At 37.7% G+C, this 27,379-nt stretch overlaps 2 protein-coding genes and 1 pseudogene across 2 annotated transcripts in view; 2 read left to right on the forward strand and 1 right to left on the reverse strand.

Moving 5' to 3' along the window:
• The window catches only part of LOC144658792 (28S rRNA (cytosine(4447)-C(5))-methyltransferase-like), a 119,594-nt gene that overhangs the window by 52,328 nt on the left and 39,887 nt on the right, over positions 1–27,379 (forward strand). The window contains exons 11-12 of the mRNA XM_078519272.1: positions 347–440; positions 21,707–21,812. Of these exons, the coding sequence (XP_078375398.1) occupies positions 347–440; positions 21,707–21,812 (200 nt within the window). The remainder of the gene's footprint in view (positions 1–346; positions 441–21,706; positions 21,813–27,379) is intronic.
• Positions 4,678–13,438, reverse strand: LOC144656369 (uncharacterized; annotated as a pseudogene).
• LOC144658804 (uncharacterized) lies at positions 15,309–17,266 on the forward strand. The gene is made up of 2 exons (XM_078519291.1): positions 15,309–16,143; positions 16,647–17,266. Exon 2 carries the CDS (start codon positions 16,670–16,672, stop codon positions 17,111–17,113), a length of 444 nt encoding a protein of 147 aa, XP_078375417.1. The 5' UTR covers positions 15,309–16,143; positions 16,647–16,669; the 3' UTR covers positions 17,114–17,266.

Here is a 27,379-nt window from a genome sequence, read left to right on the forward strand (position 1 = left end):
AAAAATGAAATTACTCCGCCAGCACCTTATGTGCTTTTATAATTATTATTTTATACCACTGAGTATTATTGAAGTGATCATTTGTTGTTGGTATTGTTGTTACAGAATGGTTCTGTTCAGCATTTCCTGTTAGGTCACTTCTTTGCAGTACTGTAGTTCAAAATGAAAGAGCTCTAATGCTAATCAGCAAATGATGCTCCTGTCTTATGTTGGTAGACATTATAGTGAAATCAAACTATCACTGAATTCCCAATAAATTATTACCACTGATTAATCCTGAGCATGTTGTGGTTTGGACTTTTGTTTGTTTAGTTTGGTATGCTGATATCATTTATTTGTTTTACAGCAAATGAACACACAGATTTAACTTTGGTTAATCAGAGAATCAGGGACAACATTCAGGCCCTTAACAACTTTAGCACTGCACGCGAGCCTGGCAGGTAATCAAAATATGCACCTGTTTGTTAAAATTAATTAGGTGGAGGCATGGGATCACAGACTTTGGGGTGAACTTTCATCATACTTACCGGTAGTAATTCTTTGTTTTGTAGAATAATGTTAATTACTTTGTACAAAGATAATATGATACGTGTAATAATTATTGATTGTCAGTTTTATAACAGCAGTAAACAGTCGAGTTCAATTTCCCATCCATTTTCTTTTCTCACTTGCAAAGTTCATAGGAGTTATTTAGCAATTGGACTACAAGCTTGTGTGTTTCTGTTGAGGAACTTTTGGTTGATAGTTGCTCTGATAGTTTATAGTAACTGTTGTTCGTTAAACAAATATTAGCCTGAGAAGCAAAATGTCAAGGGCTGATATGCTAGTTTTGAGAACATTAAAAACCATTTCTCCTAACAATGAGAAAGATAATGATTAATTATAAGCTTGTTTAAAAATATGGAATTTCAACTTTGATTTAAAACTGTGTCACTGAAAAAGCTAAAAATTATTTAATGGAAGCTCGTTCCAAAGTCTAGGCACCATACAAGAAAAAACCCTGTACCTGTTTAGTTAGGTTATAGTGTTGTAGAGTGAACAGCCACTTGTCTGTGGATAAGCAAATGCATCTTGCTGGTACATAGCAGCATTGCAGTTCTTGTGAATACTTGGGGCTATGTGATTTAATTTTTTATAGGACATAAACTAATAGGACCTTTAAGGTGGCCCAAACTTATTTATTTATTTAATGGTTACATTTTTGAGTCGCACTATTTTTAGGAAATATTTTACCCGTTTCTTTGATTTTTTGCATGCTAAAGGACAAATGTTCAAATTTTTGGAATATGCTATTTATTTTTTTGTCGGATATGAACTTATTTTCCAAAACTTCATTTTTACAAAAAATGACCATAATTTTAAAGCCTGACGACAGATTTTGTTCATACTTTATGAAATAAGCCTTAGTGCTCTTGAGTTTTGTATCTGCAAGTTTCATGGCAATCCTGACCATGCAACTCGCTGCACATTATCCTGTTTAAACCTCCTCTAAAAGTTCTATGCTAATACAGTCACGTCAGCCCACGCACAAGTAGCGAAACAGTGTAGCCAGACTATCAGTCATTGAAAGAATAATGTTACCCAAAGCCTTATAAAAAAGCAGGTAATCGGAAACCGACAAAATACAGACAGCACGACAAAAAAACACAATTTTGTGCTATGTGCAAGGTAAAATTAAATATTCGCTATTCATCCCACCTACCGCGCACTTGTCCATTTATAAGCGAAACAACCCAAACATATGCAAATAACCGGCACGCAATGCATGCAAAGGCGGTGACGTTTCAGTATAGCAAGTCAGTATGTTTGAAGCCCAGACAGACTGGGAATAGACCTTTTGGGCTTTGTTTGTTTGTTGTCCCATTTCTGACTATGTGATGTTACCCTTGAGAATTACTTCACGATATTCAGAGAGTTAAAAGAAATTCTCTAGGGAGCATTGTGTGATTTGTGATGGGCAATTGACACACAAAGCTAAAAAGGTCTATTGTTGTGAGTGAAAATGTGAGCCCAAAAAGCAAAAGATATCCAAGTAATTAAACACTGAAATAGACATCGTTGATTAAAGTTGATAGTTTAGAGACTGACTCATTTGCTATAAAAGGGGGAAAGGAGTTTGTCAAGTAAATAAAATTTTACAATAATTTCCTTTGGATGGTATTTTTTATGAAGTTGTGCATCCCAAGGTAAGGTTAGTTTCTAACCAATTTAAAAAAAACGCAAATATTGAGCTACTTTGATCACAAAATTGACATTTAAACTTGAACCATGCTAACTAAATGTCTTTCATTGTCACTTTGTTACATGGAATGCAACATAGTATGCAACTGTACTAGAAAGCCAGGAAGCTGTTACAACTTTGGCAGAAAAATACTTCTTGAAATAATCATCTTGATTAACTCTTGTTTAAATGCAGCTGATATTTGTCTTCACTGACTATACAATCTGTGATGCAGGATAAGACCAATAAGTCCAAAACATTTTACTACATTTTAGAGGTAATACGACACTACAAGTGAAGTCCAGCAAGTAAGGTTGATACAGTATCTTGATGTACTCTTGTTTAAATGCTGCTGAAAGTTGTCTACACTGACTGTACAATCTGTGATGCAAGATATACAGTCCAATAAGATATGTTATCATTTGGAGGTGATACACACATACAGTACAAGTGGACTCCAGGAAGTAAAGTTGATACAGTGGTGAGCCAGTGAAGACCTCCGATTGAAGGGTCTTTTCATTGGTGAATCCGGAGATGTTTAACACAGTTTCTTTTCAACTTGAATGTTACCGCTACATGGTTGTTGCTGTGTGTTGTTTCAATATCTGTAGATAACAATGTAGTTGAAAGTTTGACATAACATGGCAATCAGTGGATTTCTAAGACTTATTTGTGCTTTTTTTTTTTACATTTCTTTTAAAATAATAAAAGAAAAAAATAATTAAAAATATTAATAATTTTTTACAATAACTAATACACACGTGCAATATTATGATAATACATGTTACCGGTAACTACAAAGTGTATAGATGCAGGGGCGTCGGCCGGCTGCCAGCCTCACTAAAAGATAGTCAGCTGTACAGATAGTTTTATTGAGGCCTAAAAGCCTGTGAGCATAGCACATCTTAGATGTCAATGTATATATTGTAATATGAAGATTTGTCCAAGTAGGTTGGGTTGAGGTAGGGTCATGGTAAAGGGCAAAGGAGCCCAAATAAGACCAAGGCGAACTCAACACTTAAAAGTAAAGTAGTCATTTAAGATATAGTTTCCTCAATATAATAGAAAGGGAGTTTCAAGTGCCAAACGATAGTAGTTATTGATGGTAGTTAGTATATAGCCAAATGTCATTCTTCCACACAGCTTTTGTCACTAAAGTATCTGAGAACACAGTTTGCTTGAATTAGATTTTATAAATTTATTTTATCAGTGTAAAGTTTATTTTTCTTCCCTATAAAATAATTTAGTTTGAAATGAGAATTAATGCGAAGATTGCTAAAAATGCCACAAGACTTTACACATTAGGTCATATGAGCTTGGTATAACTATTATAGAATTTTTAGCACTGCCTATCAAACAATGCATCGTTTCTAAACAAGGAGAATCATTAATTTCAAATTCGTATTTTGGTCAAACACCCACAATCTAGTTTCAACAAAGATATTTATATCTCTGCCTTAACATTAAATATTTCACACTGAATGTGCTTGTGAAGAGAACTGCATTAAGAAAGACTATCTTGACAAAATTCTCACCAATGTCTGCAAGGGATATTATAGACGGCTGAAGATAAGCTGCTGTTCGCAATCTCTGCATTTCATTCTTAACTTTGTTACTCACAGTTATCTTTTTTTCATTGAGATTCTTTATATGCAATCCATCAATGGTAGTAACTCTGCTTAATGCAACATAATGAATGTGAGGAATAGCTCTTCTTGAAGTAAGATCAACTACAACCTTGTTTCAGTGTCACCCTGAGAACGGTGAATAGTTTTTCCTGCAGATTGCCGTAAAGGAAATTTTTTCGAACGATCTGAGCAGCTTTACCTCTTCCTACAAAAAATGTTACACAAACAGGTTTTATTGGTGTCCAACTCTGCTGGATATTATCACTGTAAAGGCTTCTATTTTCATTCCGAGTTTTCTCTCCAACTTTAGCATGATCAAATTCAACCCAAACAATTCCATCAGGACAATCAGAATTTAGCAGACTAATAAATCTCACTAAACCTGCACTACCATTCGTAAGACCATCACCAATTATTTTTGACAGACCTCAATCCTTTCATTTTCTGCAATTCAAGACAGGCTGCTAATTGCATAGTTTTTCGTGGATCATCTGGAACCTGTTTCAATAGCCGTGCCTTTAATTCCTCAGACTGAGCACCAATGACACTATCAACTGCCTTGACAATAAATTTTCTCCAGCTGCAGAATTATAAACTGACTTTTAAACTCATCAACTCTGTCATTTTGAATGAATAGGTGGGGAGCATGTCTGAGATAGTTCTGATCAGGATCTTCAACGATTCTTGCTCTCAGTATATTCAAGTCATTCTCAGTGTGAATACCCTCACGCAGCCGGTTAAGAATTTCTGCAAACTCGCGACTCTCTCTTTGACGCATAATTTCATGTAATTCAAACATCTGAAAATGTTTCTGCCACAGATTAGCTGCTAAAGGAGCATAATCATTCTCCAAATCTTCAAAAACATAGCCATCAAATACTGTTGAAGTTGAAACAAATCTCCAACTGCTATAATACTCACTCCTCCAAAATCATTATCTGTACCTATGATATCTTGGAGTCTTTTGTTAATTTGAATATTAAACATGGAATTTCCTACCATTGATACTTCATCAATGAAAATTATCTTCAAACCAGCAAATTTACATCTCAAGGAATTCAAACGACTGGCATCAAGCTTCTTATAAATCTTTAAGGACTGGTTTGCTGGCACTGCTAATGCTGTATGGATTGTACTTCCTTGAATATTATAGGCAGCTTTACCAGTCGGAGCAACTAGAATAGCTGTAATTTGATGAAAATCAACACCAGCTCTTGTGTTTAAATATTTGTAAACTGCTTGAAACAGTACTTTAGTCAAGTGAGATTTTCCAACTCCAGCGCCACCAGAAAGAAACAAATAGAAGGGTTCACTGGTTGTCTTCACAAGGTGTAAAACATGGTAGAAAAAATTTAACTGCTCGACATTTAGAGAACGAACAGCTTCCCTATACTCTTCATCTGGCAATTCATCAAATGAGATATTATGTTCATAATTACTAGTAGTACTAGCAGGAATTCCCAGATCTCCAGAAAGATCATAGTTCCCTACTTCTTCTGTGTTGCATACATGTTGACATTCATTTTCTGCAAGGTGACTCAGTTCTACATGTTGTGTGTTTGGAGCTACACAATCCCACATATCATCAGTGCTTTCTATAGTTTGTACATCATCTAATGCTTGCTCTAGTTGTTCACTACATGGTGCATACTGAGCCATTTGGTCATTTATCTGTTTTTTCAATATCTGACACCTCTCCATGTAATTCTCACAGTCTCCTAGCAAATCAGTATTTTCATCTCTCCAAGCAGTAAATAACATTAGCAGCTCACGATAGTGCTTTTCAGGATGACTTTCTCTATTAAACCATACACTTCTTATTACCCTAGCTTTTGACCGCTTCTGAGGTTCTTTTTTGCCCTTCTTTGATGTCAGCTCATTGCTACATGTATCAGTAATGTCTTTACCAACATCATCTTCATTGTTATCATCATCAAATATTTCTAATGGCAAACCATCAACATCAGTATTTTTGGATTTTTGTAGATTTTTAAGGTTTGAATTCCTATTGTCATACCAAGCGGCCCAATCAGCTAATGTCACATTCTCTAGACAAGATGGCCTTTTAGTATACCTTTTTATCAAGCCACCTGATTCAATATCTTCAGACTCATCTTCTAGCTGCTGTATGTCATCCATCGATTTCAAAAGACACACTCTTTCATCTGGTAAAGCTGTATTGATAAACACCACTTCACGAGAGGAGCGTCGCATTGGTAACTGAAGTACGATATATACCGCCTCTTGTGCACTTATTTCAACATTGTTTAAGAATTTGTTACCGATGTCACGCACTTGCTGTTTAATACTCAAATTTCCTTCTCGAGCTTCCTCACATGCTTTTCTCAAAAGTTCACTCATACCTCTCTGTGCCTTTGATACGTAAGAAACAACATATGTTGCACAAGAGTAGATATCTAGGATAAATTGGACATCCATGTTTGCTCTCCATGCAAGCAAGCAGTGCTTGTTATAATTATTGATTCGAAGTTCGTTTGGCTTTCGTTTCAAAAAAATTGTTGCCCTACTTAGGGAAGATCGAATAGCCAGAATATATTCTTCTTCAGCGACCGCAAGTTCATTAAGAAGTTTTTCAAATGAAATATTCTCTCCTTCCCTCATAGTATTAAGTTTTTCATTGATTTCTTTCCAAGTAGCCTTGTGTTGATTCAAAAGACTTGTATTCTCAATGTCACTTAAAGGATACAATATTTGAGTGCTTTTCATTGGAGGCTGAGGAAAATTAAATCTGCACTGTTTTTGAAACTTCTTTTTACAGGTAAATGAATGTTTATGTTCTTGACGAGAAACTAATTCATCTAGTTCACAGCCACTTGCAGGTTTTGAACAAGAAATGATTTTATCAACAAATTCACAAACTTTTTCGTCTGAATCTTCACCAAACTTTGGTGCACCTTCAATCCATAAAAGCATATGAATGTGTGGCGAGCCACGTTGTTGAAATTCAACTCGATAAAACCAATCTGCTATTTTCCCCAGTGGTGCACAATCACTTTGCAAAAATTTTACAATTAGTTGCTGAACTTGGAAATCAAAATGCCTTGCACATGTGACGGGATCACTTTGAATTAACCTTGACTTTTCCTCCCATGACAAGGCATTTAATTCATCATCTCTGTATACTTGGTGATCAATTAATTCACCTAACATTCTTAACAGATGATTCCACTTTGTTTCAGCTGCAGAAAAGCTACAAAAAAAGTGTCGCAGATCCAAGTTGCCTTATCATGGCAAATAGATCTCTCTTAGACTTCTCAAAGTATGGTGGGGAACCACGAAGAGCTCTTAGAAATCGGTACCCTTCATTCAAATGAACTAATTTGTCTAAAGCACCTTCTTTTTTTAACTCGCCTGCTGTTAGTCTCTTTCCATTTGTTTTATGCTTTCGCAATGCAATCTGGCACTTGCCTAAAATTATTTTCATTTGCAGCTTTTTCAGTTTAAAGAAAATATTTTCCATACACTGAGCAACTCTACGATCAGAACGCCTTAACTCTGATTTGCAAATGTCACTATAATACACAGGTACATTTCTTTCCTTATTATCTGCTCTTGCGTGACCACAGAATATACCAGGATATGCTAGCTCTTCGCAATATTGGTCTTTGAAAATACTAATTGGATGATTGCTTTCACCTGGTGCAAAGTTCAAAACCTTTTCACGTTCACAATCTTCTACAAAGTCCGGGGATGTTAACATTGTGTCCAAAGTACCAGCACACATTTCAGATTCATCCACTTCATTCCAAGGGTCATTTACCTCCATTTCAGTTGGACAGGAATCCTTACAAAGATCTCTACTAGATAAATGCACATCTGTTGCACTAGATAAGCACCTTGATACATTCAAAGTTACTGGTATACCTACTAACGCTTTAAGAGAAATAGTGTTTGCTAATCCATACCCTTTCAAACATGTTTCTACAAGAACAACATTTTTGGGATCAAGCATTTTATATCTGAACAGTTTGACCACAACGGAAGTACTTACATTAGCTGTTGCTTCACTGAATTGAGAGGATGCATCATCTTCCATTGGTGGTAGATCATGTACAATGGCCATGTGTTCACTAAAACGGCGTTGACAAAACCCGGATCGGATCGGATCGGATCACGGCTCGGATCGCGGATCGGATCACGGATCGGATCACGGATCGGATCGCGGATCGGATCACGGACCGGATCACGAAAAATAAAAAAATTAAAAATAAGAAAATAAAAAAAAAAATAAAAAATAAAATACAATAAAATAAAATAAATAAATAAATAAATAAGCATAAACAGAATAAAACAAAAAGTAGTACTTTATTATGACAGGACGACATTTAACATTTAACTACGCCATGAACGAAACTTTTTTATTCAAGATCTGTTTTCTTATTGTGTTAGTTTAATTACATTTCTCAACTCATCTGAATAAAACAAACCAAGCTTTGAATATTTGAAAAAGATCTCATCTTTGTAGAAAATGTCATCGACTGTTTTTTTATTTAACGAGAGGATTAAGGACAATAACAAATTCTGAACGATGACTCAACGCAACTAGAGAGTAAAAAAGGAACTTGTGTCTATTTCATGCGCATACAAGCAAGAGTAAAAGACGCGTTCTCTAAATCTGAAGACAATCTCTTATTTTGTCATACAATTTTTTTTTTATATTTTTAATAAAAATAACAATGATAATAATATGTTCGCTTTAATTATCGATATATTATTCGCTTTTATAGTTCTGCATAATTCGCTGTCACTTCTAGGTTTGAAAATCCTAATCGATTCAAGTTTGAGTAGTTTAACGTGTTCATAAGGTTGAATGGAATCAAAGTTCCACAGTTCGTGCTGGTGAAAAGACCATTGTGTCCAGAATTAACGTTAACTAAGTTAAGGACATAAAAACTAAGCACATAATGACCGTAATTAAAAATAGTGACCAGGCCGTTACTTGACTATTGGGCGCCCAAGAAAACATTAATTTTTTGGTTAGCTGAATTAAGCCAAGCAATAGCTTTTACGAGGAGTAATCAAATCGATCTGGAATCAAAGGAAAAGGGATTAGGGCCTGGAAATTTCCCTACGAGAAACATTTTCCAGCTTGCAAAACAAAATGCAAATCGTTGCAAGCATGTGTCAGTCGCATGTTCTGGCACGTGTACGTTGCTTAAGTACAAATCACGTTTTGGTATTTAGAAAATTATCATAACCTAAGAAATCAAATAGGTTTATTCGTATTGATTAAACACGTTAAACTACTCAAACTTGAATCGATTAGGATTTTCAAACCTAGAAGTGACAGCGAATTATGCAGAACTATAAAAGCGAATAATATCGATAATTAAAGCGAACATATTTTTCATTTTTTTTTATTAAAAATATAAAAAAAAATTGTATGACAAAATAAGAGATTGTCTTCAGATTTAGAGAACGCGTCTTTTACTCTTGCTTGTATGCGCATGAATAGACACAAGTTCCTTTTTTACTCTCTAGTTGCGTTGAGTATCGTTCAGAATTTATTGTCCTTAATCCTCTCGTTAAATAAAAAAAAGTCGATGACATTTTCTACAAAGATGAGATCTTTTTCAAATATTCAAAGCTTGTTTTTTTATTCAGATGAGTTGAGAAATGTAATTAAACTAACACAATAAGAAAACAGATCTTGAATAAAAAAGTTTCGTTCATGCGTAGTTAAATTTAAATGTCGTCCTGTCATAATAAAGTACTACTTTTTTTTTTTCTTTTATCTTTTTTTTTTTTTTTTTTTTTTTATTTTTTTTTTTATTTTTTTTTTTTTTTTTTTTTTTTTTCTTATTTTTAATTTTTTTATTTTTCGTGATCCGGTCCGTGATCCGATCCGCGATCCGATCCGTGATCCGATCCGTGATCCGATCCGTGATCCGATCGATCCGATCCGGGTTTTGTCAACGCCGTCACTAAAAAGTGATTGCTCTTTTTCCCAGGCACTACACAAAGAACAAAAGAAAACCACTTCATTACTATTACAGTCATTTTTATGAAAAAATGGAATATAGTTACTCTCCTCACAACACTCAGTATCAGTTTCTACTCCATGATCATACAAAAGATGATTTTCTAAATTCATTGAGTCTATTAAAACTTGTTCACAGTCAAGGCAAATAAAAACTTTACCAAATTGAAATGAAAGCAATCGACTGTGTTCTGAAAAAGATTGCACAGTGGTATTCAGTGACTTAATTGAAGCTATAGGTGTATTGTTTTCTGTAAGGTTGCTTGAACTGCTGCAAGCACTATCATTTGACATGTCATTTTCATTAGACCCTGCAAACAAACCATTCCAATCTGGGTCCAGTTTGATACTTTCTTTCTTGTAAAGTGCACCATTTTCAGTCAACCACTTAGCTGCTTCAAAAACTTTGGATGGTCTTATGTTTTGAGACAGGACATAGTTCTTGTATTTTAATTTTCTCTTAAGCTGCACTTTGATAGTGTCTGTTTCAGTTGATAGTCTTGGTAAGATATTCACAGTATTAACAACATCAGCAGGAACATTCACTATGTTGCCATGAATTTTATATTGCTTTCCCCTAGCTGCTTCGTGTATCTTTTGAAAGATCAATCGTGGTGATACAAGCCTCCACTCTAGTTCTGTTAAGTCTAAATGGTCAGGTTTATGTGGAAAACTCATTTTATTCTGGACTGCACATGGAGGCACTTTATTCTGCTTCAGGTGATTATAACATGTATGACAAACCCATTGAGCTGTACAACACTGTTCATCTTTTCTTATGCATCTTAATACAGCTTCGTTATTAAGTTTTAGTACAGTATCAGTTCTGACAAGACTATGTTTGTACCATAACTGCTCACAACATGTGCAAACAAACGTTGGCCCTGAAGCAACCAGTTCACGAAAAATAACAACCAATTCATCACAAGATTTTTGTGTTTTGTCATTATCACAACCCTTTTTGGCCTTGTAAGCTTCTCTTCTTTTAATCGACCTCTCCTCTTTTTGTTGTTTAGTTTCAGTTTCCTTTACTCTTTGTTTTAATTCCCTTTTTGTCTTTAATCTTTTTTCTCGTTGCTCTTTGGTTTCAGTTTCCTTGCTTTTCCTATATCGTTCTCTTCTCTCTTGCAACCTATTTTCTCTCTGCTGTTTGGTTTCAGTTTCCTTGCTTTTCCTATATCGTTCTCTTCTCTCTTTCAACCTATTTTCTCTCTGCTGTTCGGTTTCAGTTTCTCGTCTTTTTCTCATTAGTTCTCGATGCTTCTTTAATTTATCCTCTCTTTGTTCTTTGCTCTCAATTTTCTTTTTTTTAATTCTTTGTTCCTTGGGCTTTCTTAACCTATTTTCTCTCTGCTCTTTGGTTTCAATTGCTTTTTTTTCTATCATACTGTTCTCTATACATTTGTGACATATTGTTCCTTTCACCACATGTTTCAGCTTCTTTCCTTGCAGTTTTCTTTTCTCTAAACATCAGCAAGCTTTCTTTGTGTTCTTCTGATTGTGCTTGTTTTCTCTTTCTGCTATTGTTAACTACATTTTCTTTTCTTATGTCTGATTCAAAATTGTGACATTGACTTTGACTGCATGATCCCTGGCACCCTACAGTGTCATCTGTTGTAGAAAATGGTACACTTAGAGCACCAGAACTTGTGTACCTGCAGTTTTGATTAACTGATAAATTTTCAACTTTCATACCCAACACTTCAAATGGCACTACATTCTTTTCTCTGTAGAAGTTTTGCAGATACTGCACCATTTCCTGTACACTAGTAAATTCCAACAGTACTGCTGTTCCATTTGCAGCAATGTTACCATGGATATCTCGTGAATGAGAATCAAAAATTCTATAATTACCTTTGTTGTCAATAATAATAGCAACCGTATTGATTTCAACAGTCAACAGAAAGGCATCATAGTCTTTTATTAACATATTTAGTACATGTTGCAATGGGAAAAAACAGTCTCTTACATCAGACATGTGTAAATCGCCAGCAAAACTGCTGCTAAAATTAATGGAAAAGTTTTCGTCATTTATGGACAATGCAGATGGAATCTCAGATAGCAACAATCTGTCTTTCCCTACTGACTTGCTAATATGAGAATAAAGCACATTGCCTTGAATCAAAACTTCATTTAGCTGATCTCTTGACCACGATGCATTATTTTTACAATTGTAAACAACTGCAGTTAGGCACATCGCTACGCATTGGTTGCCAGCATTTCTTCCAAACAGTGCAACATCACCTTGATTATAGTCAGCCGTGACAGTTTTTGACGAATTCACAACGTAAAAAGGGCCAGGATTCATCTCAACATCATTGGCAAGTCGAATCAACAAGGGAATATAGAAACGATAAAGACAAATTTGTGTAAACCAAAGCCTAGCGTAATAAGCCATTTGCCATGAACGGATTACTCTTTTTAATGTTGGCAGATATATCGCTTCCAGGTAAAACATAAACAACAGCATAGACCAGAATTTCCCTTTCATACGATCCGAGTATTCTTTGGCCTTCAAATGAACGTCATGTAACCCCACTGCTGCTCTATATTGCATTAAAGACACCATAACCTACGGTAGTTAATACACGTTCAAGCAAATAAAACTTAGATAGCTCACCTTTCTATCTTTTGCAATCTCAGCAGTTTTGATAGTAAACTTCTTCTGTACTGATCACGTCTTCAGTTAAGCTCAAATCACAATGTCGCCAGTAGTTAAGATGACAAATATTTCAATTCTGACAGTGTTTATATTGCTTTCAATGGTTATATTCAGTTCAACTTCAGTTATGACAGGACAGGGTCTGACCAAAACAGCTCACCGACACGTAGCGTAGAGCTCGATGCGTAAACCACAATTTATGTAGACCCTCGACCTATCTCGTGTGCGAGTATGTCGATTTAGCTGTATGTGTGCACTACCAGTTCTTTATGTGTTTGTAGGTGAGCGCAAAAATATAACAGCTACAAATCTTGAAGTCAAGGCTTCTCGCTACAAGAAAATACTCACAAGTTCACAATCGCGCGACCAAGATGGCGGACAGGCAAATACAAATACCTCACGTGACCTGTCGCATGTGCTTTGTTACCAATCCTCTCTCCTCTCTCTGTTCTCTACGATATCGATACGATATTTGCCTTTTTTCTCGATATCGATATCGATATCGATATTATGACGTCCCTTTCGTACTGACGTCATTGGTATGTCACGTGATTTGTTTGACCATACAAAGGACAGTCCTGGCATTATAAATATTAGCCAGGAATGTTGATTTTTGGTCTTTTTGTTTCACTGTGGACTAGATCAAGTCAAGGCAATAGAAAAATGCAAATATTGACAAGAAAATCAATATTTGTTTGCGCAAAAGTGCATTTTTAAACCTCAGGTGCTGACCAGAAGACCGCAGGCTCAGGTCACGTGTTCAGTATCGAAAGTGCGATATTTTTCGAAAGTATCGATACTTTTCAAATTTGTCAAAATATCGATGTATCGAATATTTGGTATCGAGTATCGGCCCATCCTTAGTTCTCACACGAACGAACCCTCCATCGTGCCCTGGCATATAGGCGTCACCGCCTAAAAAGTCTTACCAATTTTCATTGCGGCTAGTTTCCTTTATGAAGAGAAATAGAGCCACCAAGTTGAGTGCTTTTTACCCTTTGCTTTTCAATGACAATGAAAACCCTTGTGCTTGATAATATATTCAAGATAGCTGGGTTTGTTGTCACATTCCTCACGGCAGGTTGGCGCTTGGGTATAGCGTGTCTTGATATATGAAAATTTGTTTTCTAATTAAAACATCAATGCTTGCATATTGCATCATTTTCAATGCCCAATCAGAGACGCAAACTTATGTTTGAAGGGTTCTAAAAGACCAGGCATGAGGGATGATAAATAATTCACTATGTTTGCTTGGACCCACAAAAGAAAACGCTTACCAAATGCAGGCCTCTGTAAGCAATTTAATAAATAAAAACGTTATCAGCAATGAAAACAGGAACAAAGGTAGGTCAAACTCAAATTATGCATGTTGCTTGTCATTTTATTATGTGTAATATTCATTGTTATTGAACCTATTTTATTTGCAAAAACACTGAAACCACTGATGTGAAGAATGTGAAACCACTTATTTTTTTGACACTCACTCACTCAATCCTCTTTGTGCCCTTGGGCACATAAGGCCATTACCAGATTCCGCCACTGCTGCCTGTTCTTTGCAGCTTTCTCAGCTCCCTCTAGCTGAGTCCGCTTTCCCGCATCTCTTTTTCAACTGTCTGCCGCCAGGTCTCTTTTGGTGGTCCCCTTGCTCTTTTCCCAGATGGAGTCCAGTGCAGAGCAACTCTGGGAATTGATGATGGATCCATCCTGAGGACGTGTCCGATCCAGCGCCACCTTCTCTTCTTCACCTCGGAGCCGATGTTGTTCGTTGAGGTTGCCCGGCGTAGCTCGGCGTTTGAAATGATGTTAGGCCAGAAGATGATCAGAATGCGGCGTAGACACCGATTTTGGAATGTGTCAAGTTTGTGGCAAATGGCTTTTGTGGCCTTCCATGACTTACACCCATACAGCAACGTGGTGAGAACGTTACTCTTGAAAGAAGCGGAATTTAGTCTTTAGGGTGATCTTCTTGCTTTTCCAGATGTTCTTGAGGGAGGCAAATGCTTGCCCTGCCTTGGAGAGCCTTGCTTTAATCTCTGGCTCTGAGTCTCCATCGGTGGTCATCTTGGAGCCAAGGTACGTAAACTCGTTGACTTCTTCAACTATCTTCCCATGCAGGGTGATCGGCGCATCTGAGCGATGGTTTATTCTCATGTTTTTGGTTTTCTTGGGGCTGACCTTAAGACCAAGCACAGCAGCTGTAGATGCCAGACCTTCGGTCATGGCCTGCATGTCTGTGTGGCGGTGGGCTAAGAGGCAGATGTCGTCTGCAAAATCAAGGTCGCTGAGCACATCAGAGAGAGTCCATCGAATGCCTCTTTGATCTTGTGAAGTGTTCTTCATGACCCAGTCAATACAGAGAGAGAATAGAAACGGTGACAGTATGGCTTTATGCCCGTTTGAATGGTAAATGACTCTGTCACCTGGTTTTCACAGATGACCTGGGCGTGATGAGTGAGAAACAAGCCGGCTTGTGATACATTTTAACGATAATATGTGATCACTGCAAAGAGCCAAACATCGTTCGGACTGATGAAGTTCATTAGGAGATTGACTAACGAGGACATAAACGAAGCAAACTTAATGAGCGTTGTGTTCTTGGCACAATTCACTCTGGAACATTTTTTCCCACCAATGGACATAAAATGCATGAGTTCAAAAACGTACAAGAGTATCAAAGGTAGGATCACAAACTGAGAAGGTTACAAGAACGAGCTGTTCCAGTTGGCTTGAACAGGAGGTAAAGAGCACAGCAGGAAACCACAACCTGACCATCTCATATGATATGGGATGTCAGAAAAGGGGAAATGCTCGGAACTCTAGAACGGGGGCAAGGCACAGTTGTCAGACGAGCTAATGGCAAAATCATCGACTACGAAACAAAGAACAAATCATGTCGGAAATGTGAAAGTGCATGAAGTTCGGGAAAGCAACTAGATAGTCACGACTGCCGAGTAAATCACATTGGTAGTTCCAAGTCAATAGAGGCAGCAGCAGCAGAAATTTACAAGCATGCAAAAACCAGAGATGTTCAGTATACAACCTTTATTGGAGACAAAGATAGCACTACCATTGCCTGGGTCAAACAAGTAGTAGGTAAGTTTGTAGCCATTGGCCGGCATTATTGCCTGCCTCCTATTCATAAAAAACATTAATAGCTAACAGTCTGAATGCAAAACTTATCTTTATAAATAGATTATGATGTTGAAAAAACATGCTGATTTCACCCTTGTCAAGCGAGTATTTGTGGGAGACCTGTACAAGGCGTGAGCACAACTCCCAGCTGGCAACAACACCCTGCTGTCAGATGCAGTTATAACGTATCTAGAGAAGTGCTTTACATTTGCCCTATACCAAAACAAAGATAACGAGAATGGACTGAAAGAAGCTCCCAGGCCATCATTCCCCACGCCTTTCAATTGGCGACCACACCAAATGCAGGGTGGAGTGGTGCGGCTACCTCAAGAAGCCTGAAATGCTTAGAAAGATTGCACTGTTGTCATCCTCTCAGAGAAAAGAAGCAGTAAACAGTGTAATAGGGACAAAATCTCTCAAGATAAGATAAAATATTATTACGGGGGAAGAGAAACTAACAACTACAGAGTTGCAGCTAATGTTGCTCAAGTGAATGAAGGTAAAACATCGATGAAATCCTGTCTACTTAGCTTACTTAGCTTTGGAGGTGGGTATGGGTATAATGGCGTTTCAATATCTTATTGTTGCGATTCAAAAAAAAGTTGCAAATGTGTACTTTGAGAAACATCTTGTGCCTCCCTTTCCCCATTTGCCACCCTGGCCCACAAGGACGCGATCAAAAGTGTTGGATGGAAAACATAGGGTTGAGTACCACTGGCTTCTAATCAGTGAGTCAGGCAATCCACACGGGCAAAGATAGAGGCTTCTACTGCTTTAAATTTTTTAGTTGAAAAATTTAATTTTCTCTTGCAGTGTCTCCCTGTTTACAGACAACTGACATTAGCTTAAATAATATTAATTAATTAATAGCTATCAACATTAGCCACGTTGATTTATTTTCAACATTTTGAACTGCCATACTGGTTTATCCTATAATGTAAAAATAATGTTTTGTGTTCGACTCTGGTCATTTTATGATAATATTGTTTGGATATTTTCTAGGATGCAGCTATGTGAAGCAAGTGATGCAGAACATGAATATTGAGGGTGGTGAAGTTTGTGACAGCTACATCGAGAGTCTTTCACCAAACAATTGCAAGTCAAGGAGAGAAAGTCTACAAAGAAGTTTAAACATCAAAGAAGAAAGTTGCTTCTCGCACATTGAGCTAAAAGCAAACAAAGTGAACAGTCAGAGAGCAGGTATAACTTATAGTTCAGGGATAGCATCAAAATTAGGCGAGCTGCAAGACGAAGTTTGTATTATCATCAAGAACATCACCATAGGGGATGCAGAAACATCACCTAGAGATGCCTCACTGCCAGTTACCCATGCACCACCCCAACTAACTAGAAAAAGGTCTCCCCCAGACTCCACCATCATCTATTTTGATTTGGAGAGATCAAGTCGGGCCAAGGACTGCAAAATTGTACAATTAGCAGTAGTCTCCACAGGCAATCATGCTTCATAAGATATATTACACCATCAACTGGCTTTGCTTCCAATACTACCACAGTCCACGGCTTACGCATTGCATACGATCAAAACGGAAACTGGTGCCTATCAAAAAAGGAACACTTGTCGCATCTTCCTCAAAAGAGGAGGCATTCCATACATCAGTTAGATTTAGAACAATCTGTTAAACATTTTTTGTCCCACTCACAAGTCACACGTTGCTTACACTGCACAGTGTAAATAATTTATTAAATCAAAGGCTCTATGAGCAAAGTCGTGAATGTGGTATATTATAAACTGATAGCCCAGAATTAGCCAAAATAAATTTTAAATGTCTGCTGACAAACGACAATTTTTGTAATTGTCTATGAAATCTGTTAACGTACGTCATAGTTGAGTCATGTTTAAAATTCTAGCTGGTAAGTGATAAATAACCCCATATTCTAACTGAAAACTAACCATCCAGTAGTCCATCGAGGCCTTCTAGCTAAGCAGCTAAGAAGTGAAGATTATTTCAGAGCTTAAAATAATTAATGCTGAGAGAGACACGTATAGTGGTAACAAGATATGAGGTACCTTAAGATGCTGCGAAGCTGGTAATGGAAAGAAGCTAGGGAATTTTTTTTCACCAAACTGTTTCACATTTGCTAAAGGGTTCTTTAATTAATAACCAGGTAGCTCAGCCATTTTATACAGGACAGTGGTATTATTCGACATACATTTTTCTCTGTTAAAGAATGGCAGACACTGTGACAGAAGGCAAATAATTAAAAGAAACTAACAAATGCCTCATACATGTGACTTCTAAGAATTGAAATTGGCAGGAAACAGTAAAGCCAACATAATTTATTATCAATTTAGAGGCCTGATACATGTAACAAATGAAAACTGCTGCTTATTTCCTTTTCTGGTATCTTTACTTGCAACCAAAAAGTTTACTTTAGCCCTTTACATGCCACGAAAATCATCAACGCATTTTAATCAGCCTTATTAATTCATTTTTAAATAATCTGTATACATTGCCAGCCATCCTGCAAAGATTTGGTGGCCATGTTGGATTAAAGGATCTGAACCTTAAAGCTTGTTTATCTTTTACTCTTTGTTTTCAGCAGTCAATAACAATAACTCCAAATATTTTATTTTTCAAGCTGTACAGTCTGCTAAAAGTCAATTTATAGAGAGCAGTATTCACTGTTTGTGAAAAATATATGAGAGTAAATTTGAAATAAAATTCTTTTTCTGATCATGTGTTTCATACAAGTTACGGCAGGATGTTCATTGCAGCCCACACCTCTTGACAGCCTAGCCCCATGCAGAGTTCAGTGATGTGTTGTATTGCAGGATATTGTTTTGGCGAATCTATAAATTAATTCAAAATTCTATGTGCCTTGTTAAAATAAATCTGTAGGACAACACGTACAACGAACCATCTAAGTGTAAGCAATTTGTTATTTATCAGCATGGCATGCAACCAGGTTCCTTTTCGGCTGAGATGAGGGGGGGGGGGGGGCATAGGACATGTACAGAAATCGACCTTAAGGTTACTATTGTTATATTAGTGGCTATTACATTTTAGCGCTTTTAGTGAGTTGGGCGAAAATCGCTTAATTTAGTACTTGCTAAAATTTGTATTGGTCAAATTTCAAGTACCTGCCCGGTACCACCTTCCCACCCTAATGGAACACAAAAATGGATACTGGTAACTTTGTTCTTTTAGGCAATGCAATTTATATTCATTCAATGTCAAGATATGGTAGTCTTTTTCTTTTACTGAACATTTATTTTCATCTTAGCCATATATTCATCACCGGCCAGTAAAAGCTGGTTTATTTACATGATATTACTATTTTTTGAAGTTTTTGGAAAAACCCTATATAGTCGCTAAATCTTGCTCAGAAAAAATCGTTAAAATCAATAGCTGCTAACAATAGTACTCTCTCAGTATTTCTTTGAATGTCCGACCCCATAGCACTCAGTGGATGTTGACAAAGCAAAAAATTACCTGAGTGCAATGATACACCCCTGGAGAACTACAATTACCACAGTTGAACTAATATGTCCCTTTTTTGACAGACCATGTGTATGAAGAAAAAATAATTGTAAGGGACTGATGCATAATACTGTGTTTACAAATTAATGTAGTTTTTCCTTCAAAAGCAGAGCAAATTTATCATTCACATAACATGATAAGGCTTGCTACCTAATGAGCTACGAATGCCAGAGGAAATTTTGATTTAAGTTTAAGTCACGAGATAAATGTACTTGGGAACTTCGTTAACGAGAGTGTGACAACGAATATAAAATATTACTGGATACAAAAACTTGACGAACATGCAAATAAATGATCGACCGAAAGACAAAGCAAGCCATTACTATAGATATCTCTAATTGTTTCGAAACGCATCAGTTTAATCTTGCTGAGTGAGACTAATTTGTAGCGGAAAATACAGCCTTATTAAGGGTGATTTATTACTTACCAACTATTTGATTGCATTGAAGATATGGAAGATAATTTCATATCCGCGGACTTTCAAAATAAGCTATTGTTCGGCGTGCAAGTTTCTTGCTTCCTTGCATTGGCCATCCTTTCCGTTGCATTGTGTGTAAATGTGGATTCGAGCACTGGCCTCACTAGAAAAATTCCTTCCAGAAAGGAAAAAATATTCGTATTCTCCTGATGTACATCCACAAGTTTGCATTACAACTCGTGAAACCAGCCCTTGTGCCGTTCATCTGCCATTTTGAACTTAATTTAAACTTAATATAAAATTGCCAGGTTACCAAGGGAGTTTACACAAATTTAATTGAATTTCTCCAGCAAACCGCTATAAGTCGTTCTTTGCATTCACGACTTAAAAAGAACGTAAGCTGTTGAGGATTTTGATAAATGTCTGCAAAGAGCGTTAGTTGTAGACTTGTAAAAAGTGATAAATGTGACTTTAAGATGAACTGTATTTTGTGTACTTTTTTAGAATCAACTGGATAGCTCTCAAATCCCATAAGACAATTAACAAACTTTCATTTGCCGATACTTTCAAGTCACAAAACTTTAATCAACTTTTTAAGACTGAGATGTAGGGAAAAAGAGACATTACCAAATGCTTTTATTGCAGATCAGGAGTTTCTTTTGCGTTCTAAATCTTGTTTGTTATGCATTCCAAATCTTGTCATTGCTATCAAGACCTTTTTATTTTCGAAAGCTTTTTAATTGTACTTTTCTTTTTATAGTTATATACATTTTTATCCTACCTTTTTTAGTTTGTGAATTTTAAATGTTAACTTTTAGCTTGTGCATTTTAAATTATACCTTTTTTCTTTTTAATGATATTGTAAATATATGTGTAGATTGAAAATTTCTTTATTGATAATTGCACAATATAAGTTAATTATTATTACCATTATTAAAAATATGTTAAACATTGACATGATTGACAAGGTAAGAGAGTTGAACTGCCCGAAATCTTGCTACAGAAACAATCGCATCAATGAATAAATTATCATGAAAAAGTGAAAATACATTTTCTTATATCAAGACACACTATCCCCAAGCGACAAACTGCCTGTTAGGAATGTGACAACAAACCCAGCTATTTTGAATATATTATCAAGCACAAGGGTTTTCATTGTCATTAAAAAGTGAAGGGGAAGAAGCACTTAACTTGGTGGCTCTATTTCTCCTCATAAAGGGAACTGGCCATGATGAAAATTGGTTAGACTTTTCTGCATAATTTTATGTTTATTTTTGCCAGGCTAAGGTTTTTTCGCTTATAAATGGACAAGTGCGTGGTATAGGTGGGATGAATAGCGAATATTTACAGAGCAATGCGCCTTACAGTGGTCACCCAACAAACTTTTTTACAAGTGTGCTCTCGTGCTCTCCGATTACCTACTTTTTTTTATAAGGCTTTGGGTAACATTATTCTTTCGAATGACTGATAGTCTGGCTACACTGTTTCGCTACTTGTGTGTCGGCTGACGCAACTGTTTTAGCATAAAACTTTTAGAGGAACAGGATAATGTGCAGCGAGTTTCATGGTCAGGATTGCCATGAATCGTGCAGATACAAAACTCAAGAGCACTAAGGCTTATTTCATAAAGTATGAACAAAATCTGTCGTCGGTTTTAAAATTATAGTTATTTTTTGTAAAAATAATGTTTGGAAAATATGTTAATTTCTCAAAGGATTTACGTCTGACAAAAAAAATAAATAGCATACAGTATTCCAAAAACTTGAACATTTGTCCTTTAGCATGCAAAAAAATCAAAGAAGTCGTTAAAATATTTCCTAAAAAATGCGCGACTCAAAAATGTAACCATTACGTAAATAAATACATGTAGGTTTGGGCCCCTTAAAACTACAGTAAGTGTCATTTTATTCAAAAGTTATTGAAAACAAAATTGTGTTTTATTGAAACTAAAAACAATTTATACTTATAAATACTGAAAGAATGGAAAAAGTACAAAAAAGTCAGGTTAATTTTATTTTAGCACATTCCCCATTGGTTTAGTTTTCTGTGTTTAGTTACTTTGTAGAAAATGCCTGACAAGTTGAGTCGCTATGAGAAACATGTAGTATTATATAGGACATTTTTTTATTATTTAATTACAGGTCACGACAGGAATACCTGGATTTGCTGTTAAATGACCTTTGTAAATATTATAGTTATGGAAAATTCCTTATGGAGAAATTTATGGAGCTTTTTCCCTTAAATGAGGTATGCTGTAACACAAAACTAATTATAAAGTGGTTAATTTGTATGTGAAACAGTTATGCATGCAACTTATCCAATCTATGGAATAAAATTCTTACTGAATTTTCAGTGACCTATGTCTACCTTCATCAGGGTGAAATCAAGTTTCTGGTAGTTATTCAGAGCTGCAGTAATCCTTAGTAGCCTTGATGTGTTTCTTTATCACTACTCCATTACCTGCAGAAGGAGGATAATTTGTTTTCAGCTCCATGTGTAGCAAGTAGAACGAGAGGGACTGGGCCCAGCCCCAGGTTACATATTATTATGGGATCGGAAAATCCCATTTGTTGGTGAATAAACAAGCGAGGATCGATGAGCAAAAGGTGTTGTCATTGTAGTTTTGTAGTAGTTCCTGTGCGAGATTGAGTTAAGTGTAACATTCGGTGACCCTGACGTGACAAAGAAGCCACCGAAATGTCTAAAGTCGTCGAAGAGATTCAGATAGAGGTTAGAACAGCAATTTGTCAGCTTAGTGAAAGGAGTCTTCAAGAAATCTGTGGGGGGCTTGTAATAACCATGCAGCCATGAATGGATTGAACACACTGATTTATTCGACATGAACTCACGTTACAAATCATGTGATCAATGTCACATAACAGTTTTAAATCACAACATTCCTTCCCTCTAGAATTACAAACTATTTGTCCAAAAATTTGCAATCATAATCAACACAGGTAGTCCTTAAGGTATTCTTGGATAACAACAGTCCCTGTGAATAGCCACAAAGAACACGAGTCCTTCAGATATCCTGGTCTAACCCTTTTCTGCACAGCGCGTGTCCTTAGAGGACTTGACTCCACGGGTGTCTAGGTAGGTGTTGCCGGTGGAGCCTTAAGAACATCAGGCTGATGGCTTACAACAGGGTCAGGTGATGTTACATGAACAGCTGGCAAGGCTGTTGGTGTCACGCTGGGTGTGTTGCCTGCAACTGGCTCTTTCACAACCTCATTCTCACGTCGTCAAACATGGACCTGATGTCACCGAATGATAGTTCCATTGTCTAGCTGGACAGGGGTTGACACCGGACCGGTTTTATCCACTATGGTCCCAAGTCTTCTTGTGCCTGAAATCTTTAGCATAGTTACACAGCTTGACCTTCTACTACTTTCCGTTCCTTGGCATGGTAATCGTGTGTGGTCTTCTGCTGAGACTGTATATCTCGCACTTTGTTTGCTATGCTCGGAATCAGGGGATTAAGCTGTGTGTGTACGTAGCAACGTAGCTTCCGTCGCATGAGTATCTCAGCAGGTGGAACTCCTGTCGTGCTATGTGGTGTGGTTCTGTAGTGAGGAGAAAGCGTGAAAGCTGCCCTCCTCCATCTTCTCATAGCCTTCCTTAAAGATTCGCACAGCCCTCTCTGCCAAGCCATTTGGGGCAGGGTGACACTTTAATGTGCTTGATTCCATTCTTCTTTACGAACTCCTGGAATTCTGAGCTGAAGAAATTGCTGCCATTGTGGCTAACCAGTGTTGCTGGTAGGCCATGTGTAGCAAACATCTCTCTGAGTTTCTAGATGGTGGTGGTGGACGTGGTGGACCTCATATGATGCACTTCCAACCACTTTGAGTATGCATCTACAACTACAAAGAACATTTCTCCTTTGTAAGGCCCTGCATAGGCAATGTGAATCCTTGACCATGGAAGTCCCGGCCACTCCCAGGGGTGCAATGGCACCTCTGCTGGTGCACTCTGATTTGACTGACATTTGTCGCAACTATTCACTTTCTTGAGGATGAGAGTCTGCACATAAAAGAAGAAGAAGGTGGAGAAAAATAAGCCTCGATCGATCGAAAAAATTGAACCTCCAAATGCTATGGTCAAGGAGTTTGCCAAGGAGCTGTACAAGTCGGTCGTACAGTAAGAGAATGCGGAAAAGGGAGAATAATTCCTTTTAAATGCTTAATCTATATGTACTTTGATATTTTATCTGAAAAGATACCATTGCTTAGCAAAATTTAGAATCTCATTAAAAATTCAATATGGCCATCGGTCGCTTAGTGCATTTGGTTCTGGTAGGCAAGGGGTTAACAAGATGGTTTCACCTGGTACTGGAAATGAATCAGGCATCTCAGGCAAGGGTAGCCTACTTAGGCCATCTGCATTGCCATTGGTTGGCCGGCCTTGTACGATATCTTATACTCGTAAGCAGACAAGGTAAGTGCCCATCGCTGGATTTGCAGTGCTGCAAGGGCAGGAATCCCTTTCTTGTCATTCAACAAACCTTCCAAGGGTTTATGATCGGTCTTGATGGTGAATGGGTGTCCATAGAGGAGGAAGGAGGAGGAAGCTGAAACTTGGAGTGAGGCAACCAGTTGTGAGTGGGAGCCAAGTCAGCCTGAACAAGGTGAAGCACTGTGGACTCCCCCAGTTGACTTGAGCCATTTGTCAATAAGAATTCTTGGCCCTAAAGTAGGTAATTACTGACAAATTCAGGGATTACTTACATGTATTCTTTGCCCCACTCTTTGTTGTTTTTACTGACAATAAGGATTCCTGTTAGCGTGTGTGATGTCATCGGCAAAGTTGAATGCCACAGGGCATCTGTGGGTAGCGGAGTTAGTAGATTATAACTTTACAATCAAGTACCGACCAAGACTAATGTTGATGCTGATACTCTGTCAAGAATCCATTGGACATAGACAAATATATCAGAAATTGTACAGAGGAAATATCCAAAAGATGTCCTTGAAGCAACCGTGGAAGCAGTTAGGGAACAGGCAAAAGGCACAATCCCATGGGTTACGGCAATTGCTGCAGACATGACAACTCCTGAACCCATATTAAAGGATCTGAATCTAAAACCATTCAGCCCTAGTGAAATCAATAAGGCACAGCACTTGGATATTACTATACGCTGCGTGCTTTACTACAAGACACATGGGATCAAACCGGGTCAGGGGCGGATCCAGGGGGGTGGATTGGGTGGCTAGCCACCCCCCTTGATCTACCAGAAAAATGAAAGTAAACATATTAAAATAGAAAATAAAGGTCAATGTTCATCCACCTTTCATAGTTAGGTGGCCTTTTAAAGTTAAGGACGGCCATTTTTCCAAAATAGAAGATTTTCGACAGCCTGTTTTACGAACTTCTGGCTTAATGTAACAAAACGTGTGTATTACTTTAAGAATTAGATTCCTTTTAGCTTTAAAGGGTTGTTTTAGGATTGCTGGAATGATTTTCTTCTCCATTTACATCTTTTTTAGCGAGTTTTTGTACCGTTTTTTCGCATTGAAGCGATTTTACAAGCAAGCAAAGCTGCCGAAGTTGTCCCCACGCCACTTTGCCAAGGGCTACAAATTTCCACGCACGTGGGTGAGCAAAAAAAACGCATATCTGTTCTTTCCTGTAAGTTTGTGGCCTGTCAACTTTAAATTTCAATCACTGTTCATTTCATAAGAACTAGACTTTTTGTCCGAGGAAAGAATATTTTGCCAAATTATCATAGCAAAAGATTGGTTTAATAACTTAATTGACAGTTGTAGAAAGCTTCTCAGAATCGCGGAAATCACGTCTAAGAGGCTTTAACTTTTCAAAATTTTCTGAGGCGGCATGCCCCCAGACCCCCCTAGGGGTATGGAGCCTACGGCTACATGAAATATGGTCCTCAGACCCAACAAAAAATTAGCACTTTCTCTTTCAAAGAACTTCCTAAAAGCCTGAGACCCCCCACCACATGAAAAACTGGGGCTTGAACAATATAGTAAACAAAAATATTGATAAACAGCCACCCCCTTTTGAAAAACCCTGGATCCGCCCCTGCGGGTGGTGGGCAACTGAAGAATGAACTCCATGGAGTTACCAACCTTATTAGAGAATGGAAGAAACTGGAAGTTGACAAACATGGTATCCTGCAACCGAAAACAATCTCTAAGATACAATTAGTTCTGCCACACATCTTCATCCCAGTGGTACTTAACCCATTGACTCCTGAACCGGCCCAAACCGGCCGTAAATGATCTGGCCATTTGTCCCGCTTTTGACGTCATCACATTTCACCCAGAAAGGTGACATCTATGCTCAAATTGTGAAGCAGGACAAGACCTTTCCAGCAATACCTAAACCAGCGTGATTAGATTGATGGAGCTTGAAATATGCACCAAAAGGCTTCAAAATTTTAGTGAAAAAATCAGAGGAAAATTTTTCCCTTTCCACCCTTTGCTTGTCCATGGTAATTAAGTAGTTCTTGCCTCCTTTGCACTTTTGCAGAAATTCTTCTACTAGAAAGAAGCCTGGTAAAAGGCCAAACACTGCAGCAAAAAGAAAGGAAGAAGAGAAAAAGGAAAAGTGAAAAAAAAAAAACATGAAAAGCTAAAGTGATAGGTTGGTTTATGGTCCAAACTTTGATTTATGGCCATTCCCCACGATTACCGTTTGATTTGCTGTTTGACCTGGGCAACAACCTTTACGTTATGTAAAGACGTGGCAAACAGATATGAGACGGGCATATGACCTAGCATCTAGGAATACCCAGAAATCGTCAGCCAGAAGTAAAGTGTATTACCACAAGAAGGCTTCCGCTGCAGTCCTACTCCCCGGCGACCACGTACTTGCATTGTTAGAAATCTTTCAGAAAGGGGGTGACCTGGAAAGCTCTGTTCACACTGGGAAGAGCAAATTTACGTAGTTAAGGGACGCATATATCTGATAGTCCAGTTTATCGAGTAAAGCCTGAACGTGGCTGTGAGAAACAACAAGTGTTACACCGTAACTTGCTACTTCCTTGTGATCCTTTACCACTGCCTAAACCAGCGAGAGGCTCATCCAAGTCCACCCAACCAAGATTTAGAGTGTTACTCCAGTCTGAAGACGTTGGAGAGAGTTCCAATGATGAGTATGAGATGGACACACCATCCTCTCCACTCACTCACTCACTGCCCATTGTGCCCACTGGCACGTAGGGCAGCAACAAAGGTCTTCCACTGCTGTCTGTCTTTGGCCAGCTGTTGGATGGTGTTCCAGCTTTGGTTTAAGCCCCTCAATTCTGTCTCTACTGTACGTCGTCATGTATTCTTTGGCCTGCCACCCTTGCGCTTTCCTTCGGGTGTCCAGTATAGTGCTGTCTTTGTGATGGATTCGTTTTCCTTTCGGATGACATGGCCAATCCACCTCCAGCACCGTTGCATAATAATAGTACCCATGTCCTCCTGTTTGCACCCCAAAAGTAGATCCTTGTTGGAAATTGTTTGAGGCCAGAAGATGCGAAGTATTTTTCGCAGACTTTTGGTATGGAAGGTTGACAGCTTCTCTAGATCACTTTCTAACATTCGCCAACATTCTGACCCATACAAAAGGGTAGACAGGACACAGCTTTGATAGATCTTGAGCTTGGTATGTGTACTGTACTGTGATGACCGCCACACATTGCTCAGCATCCTGAAGGTGTTTCTGGCTTTGTTCAGCCGGCTCTGGATATCTATGCCTGCACCACCATCTTGCCTGACAATGCTGCCCAGATACAGGGTCATTGTATTGGGTCATTGGGAGGTCTTTTCCATTCACCTTGACGGGCTGAGGGTTAGAGTTGTTTAGGG

The sequence above is a fragment of the Oculina patagonica genome, chromosome 6 (genome assembly GCF_052425735.1).
Source record: "Oculina patagonica isolate OP01 chromosome 6, crgOcupat, whole genome shotgun sequence".
Taxonomy (NCBI): Eukaryota; Metazoa; Cnidaria; class Anthozoa; order Scleractinia; family Oculinidae; genus Oculina; species Oculina patagonica.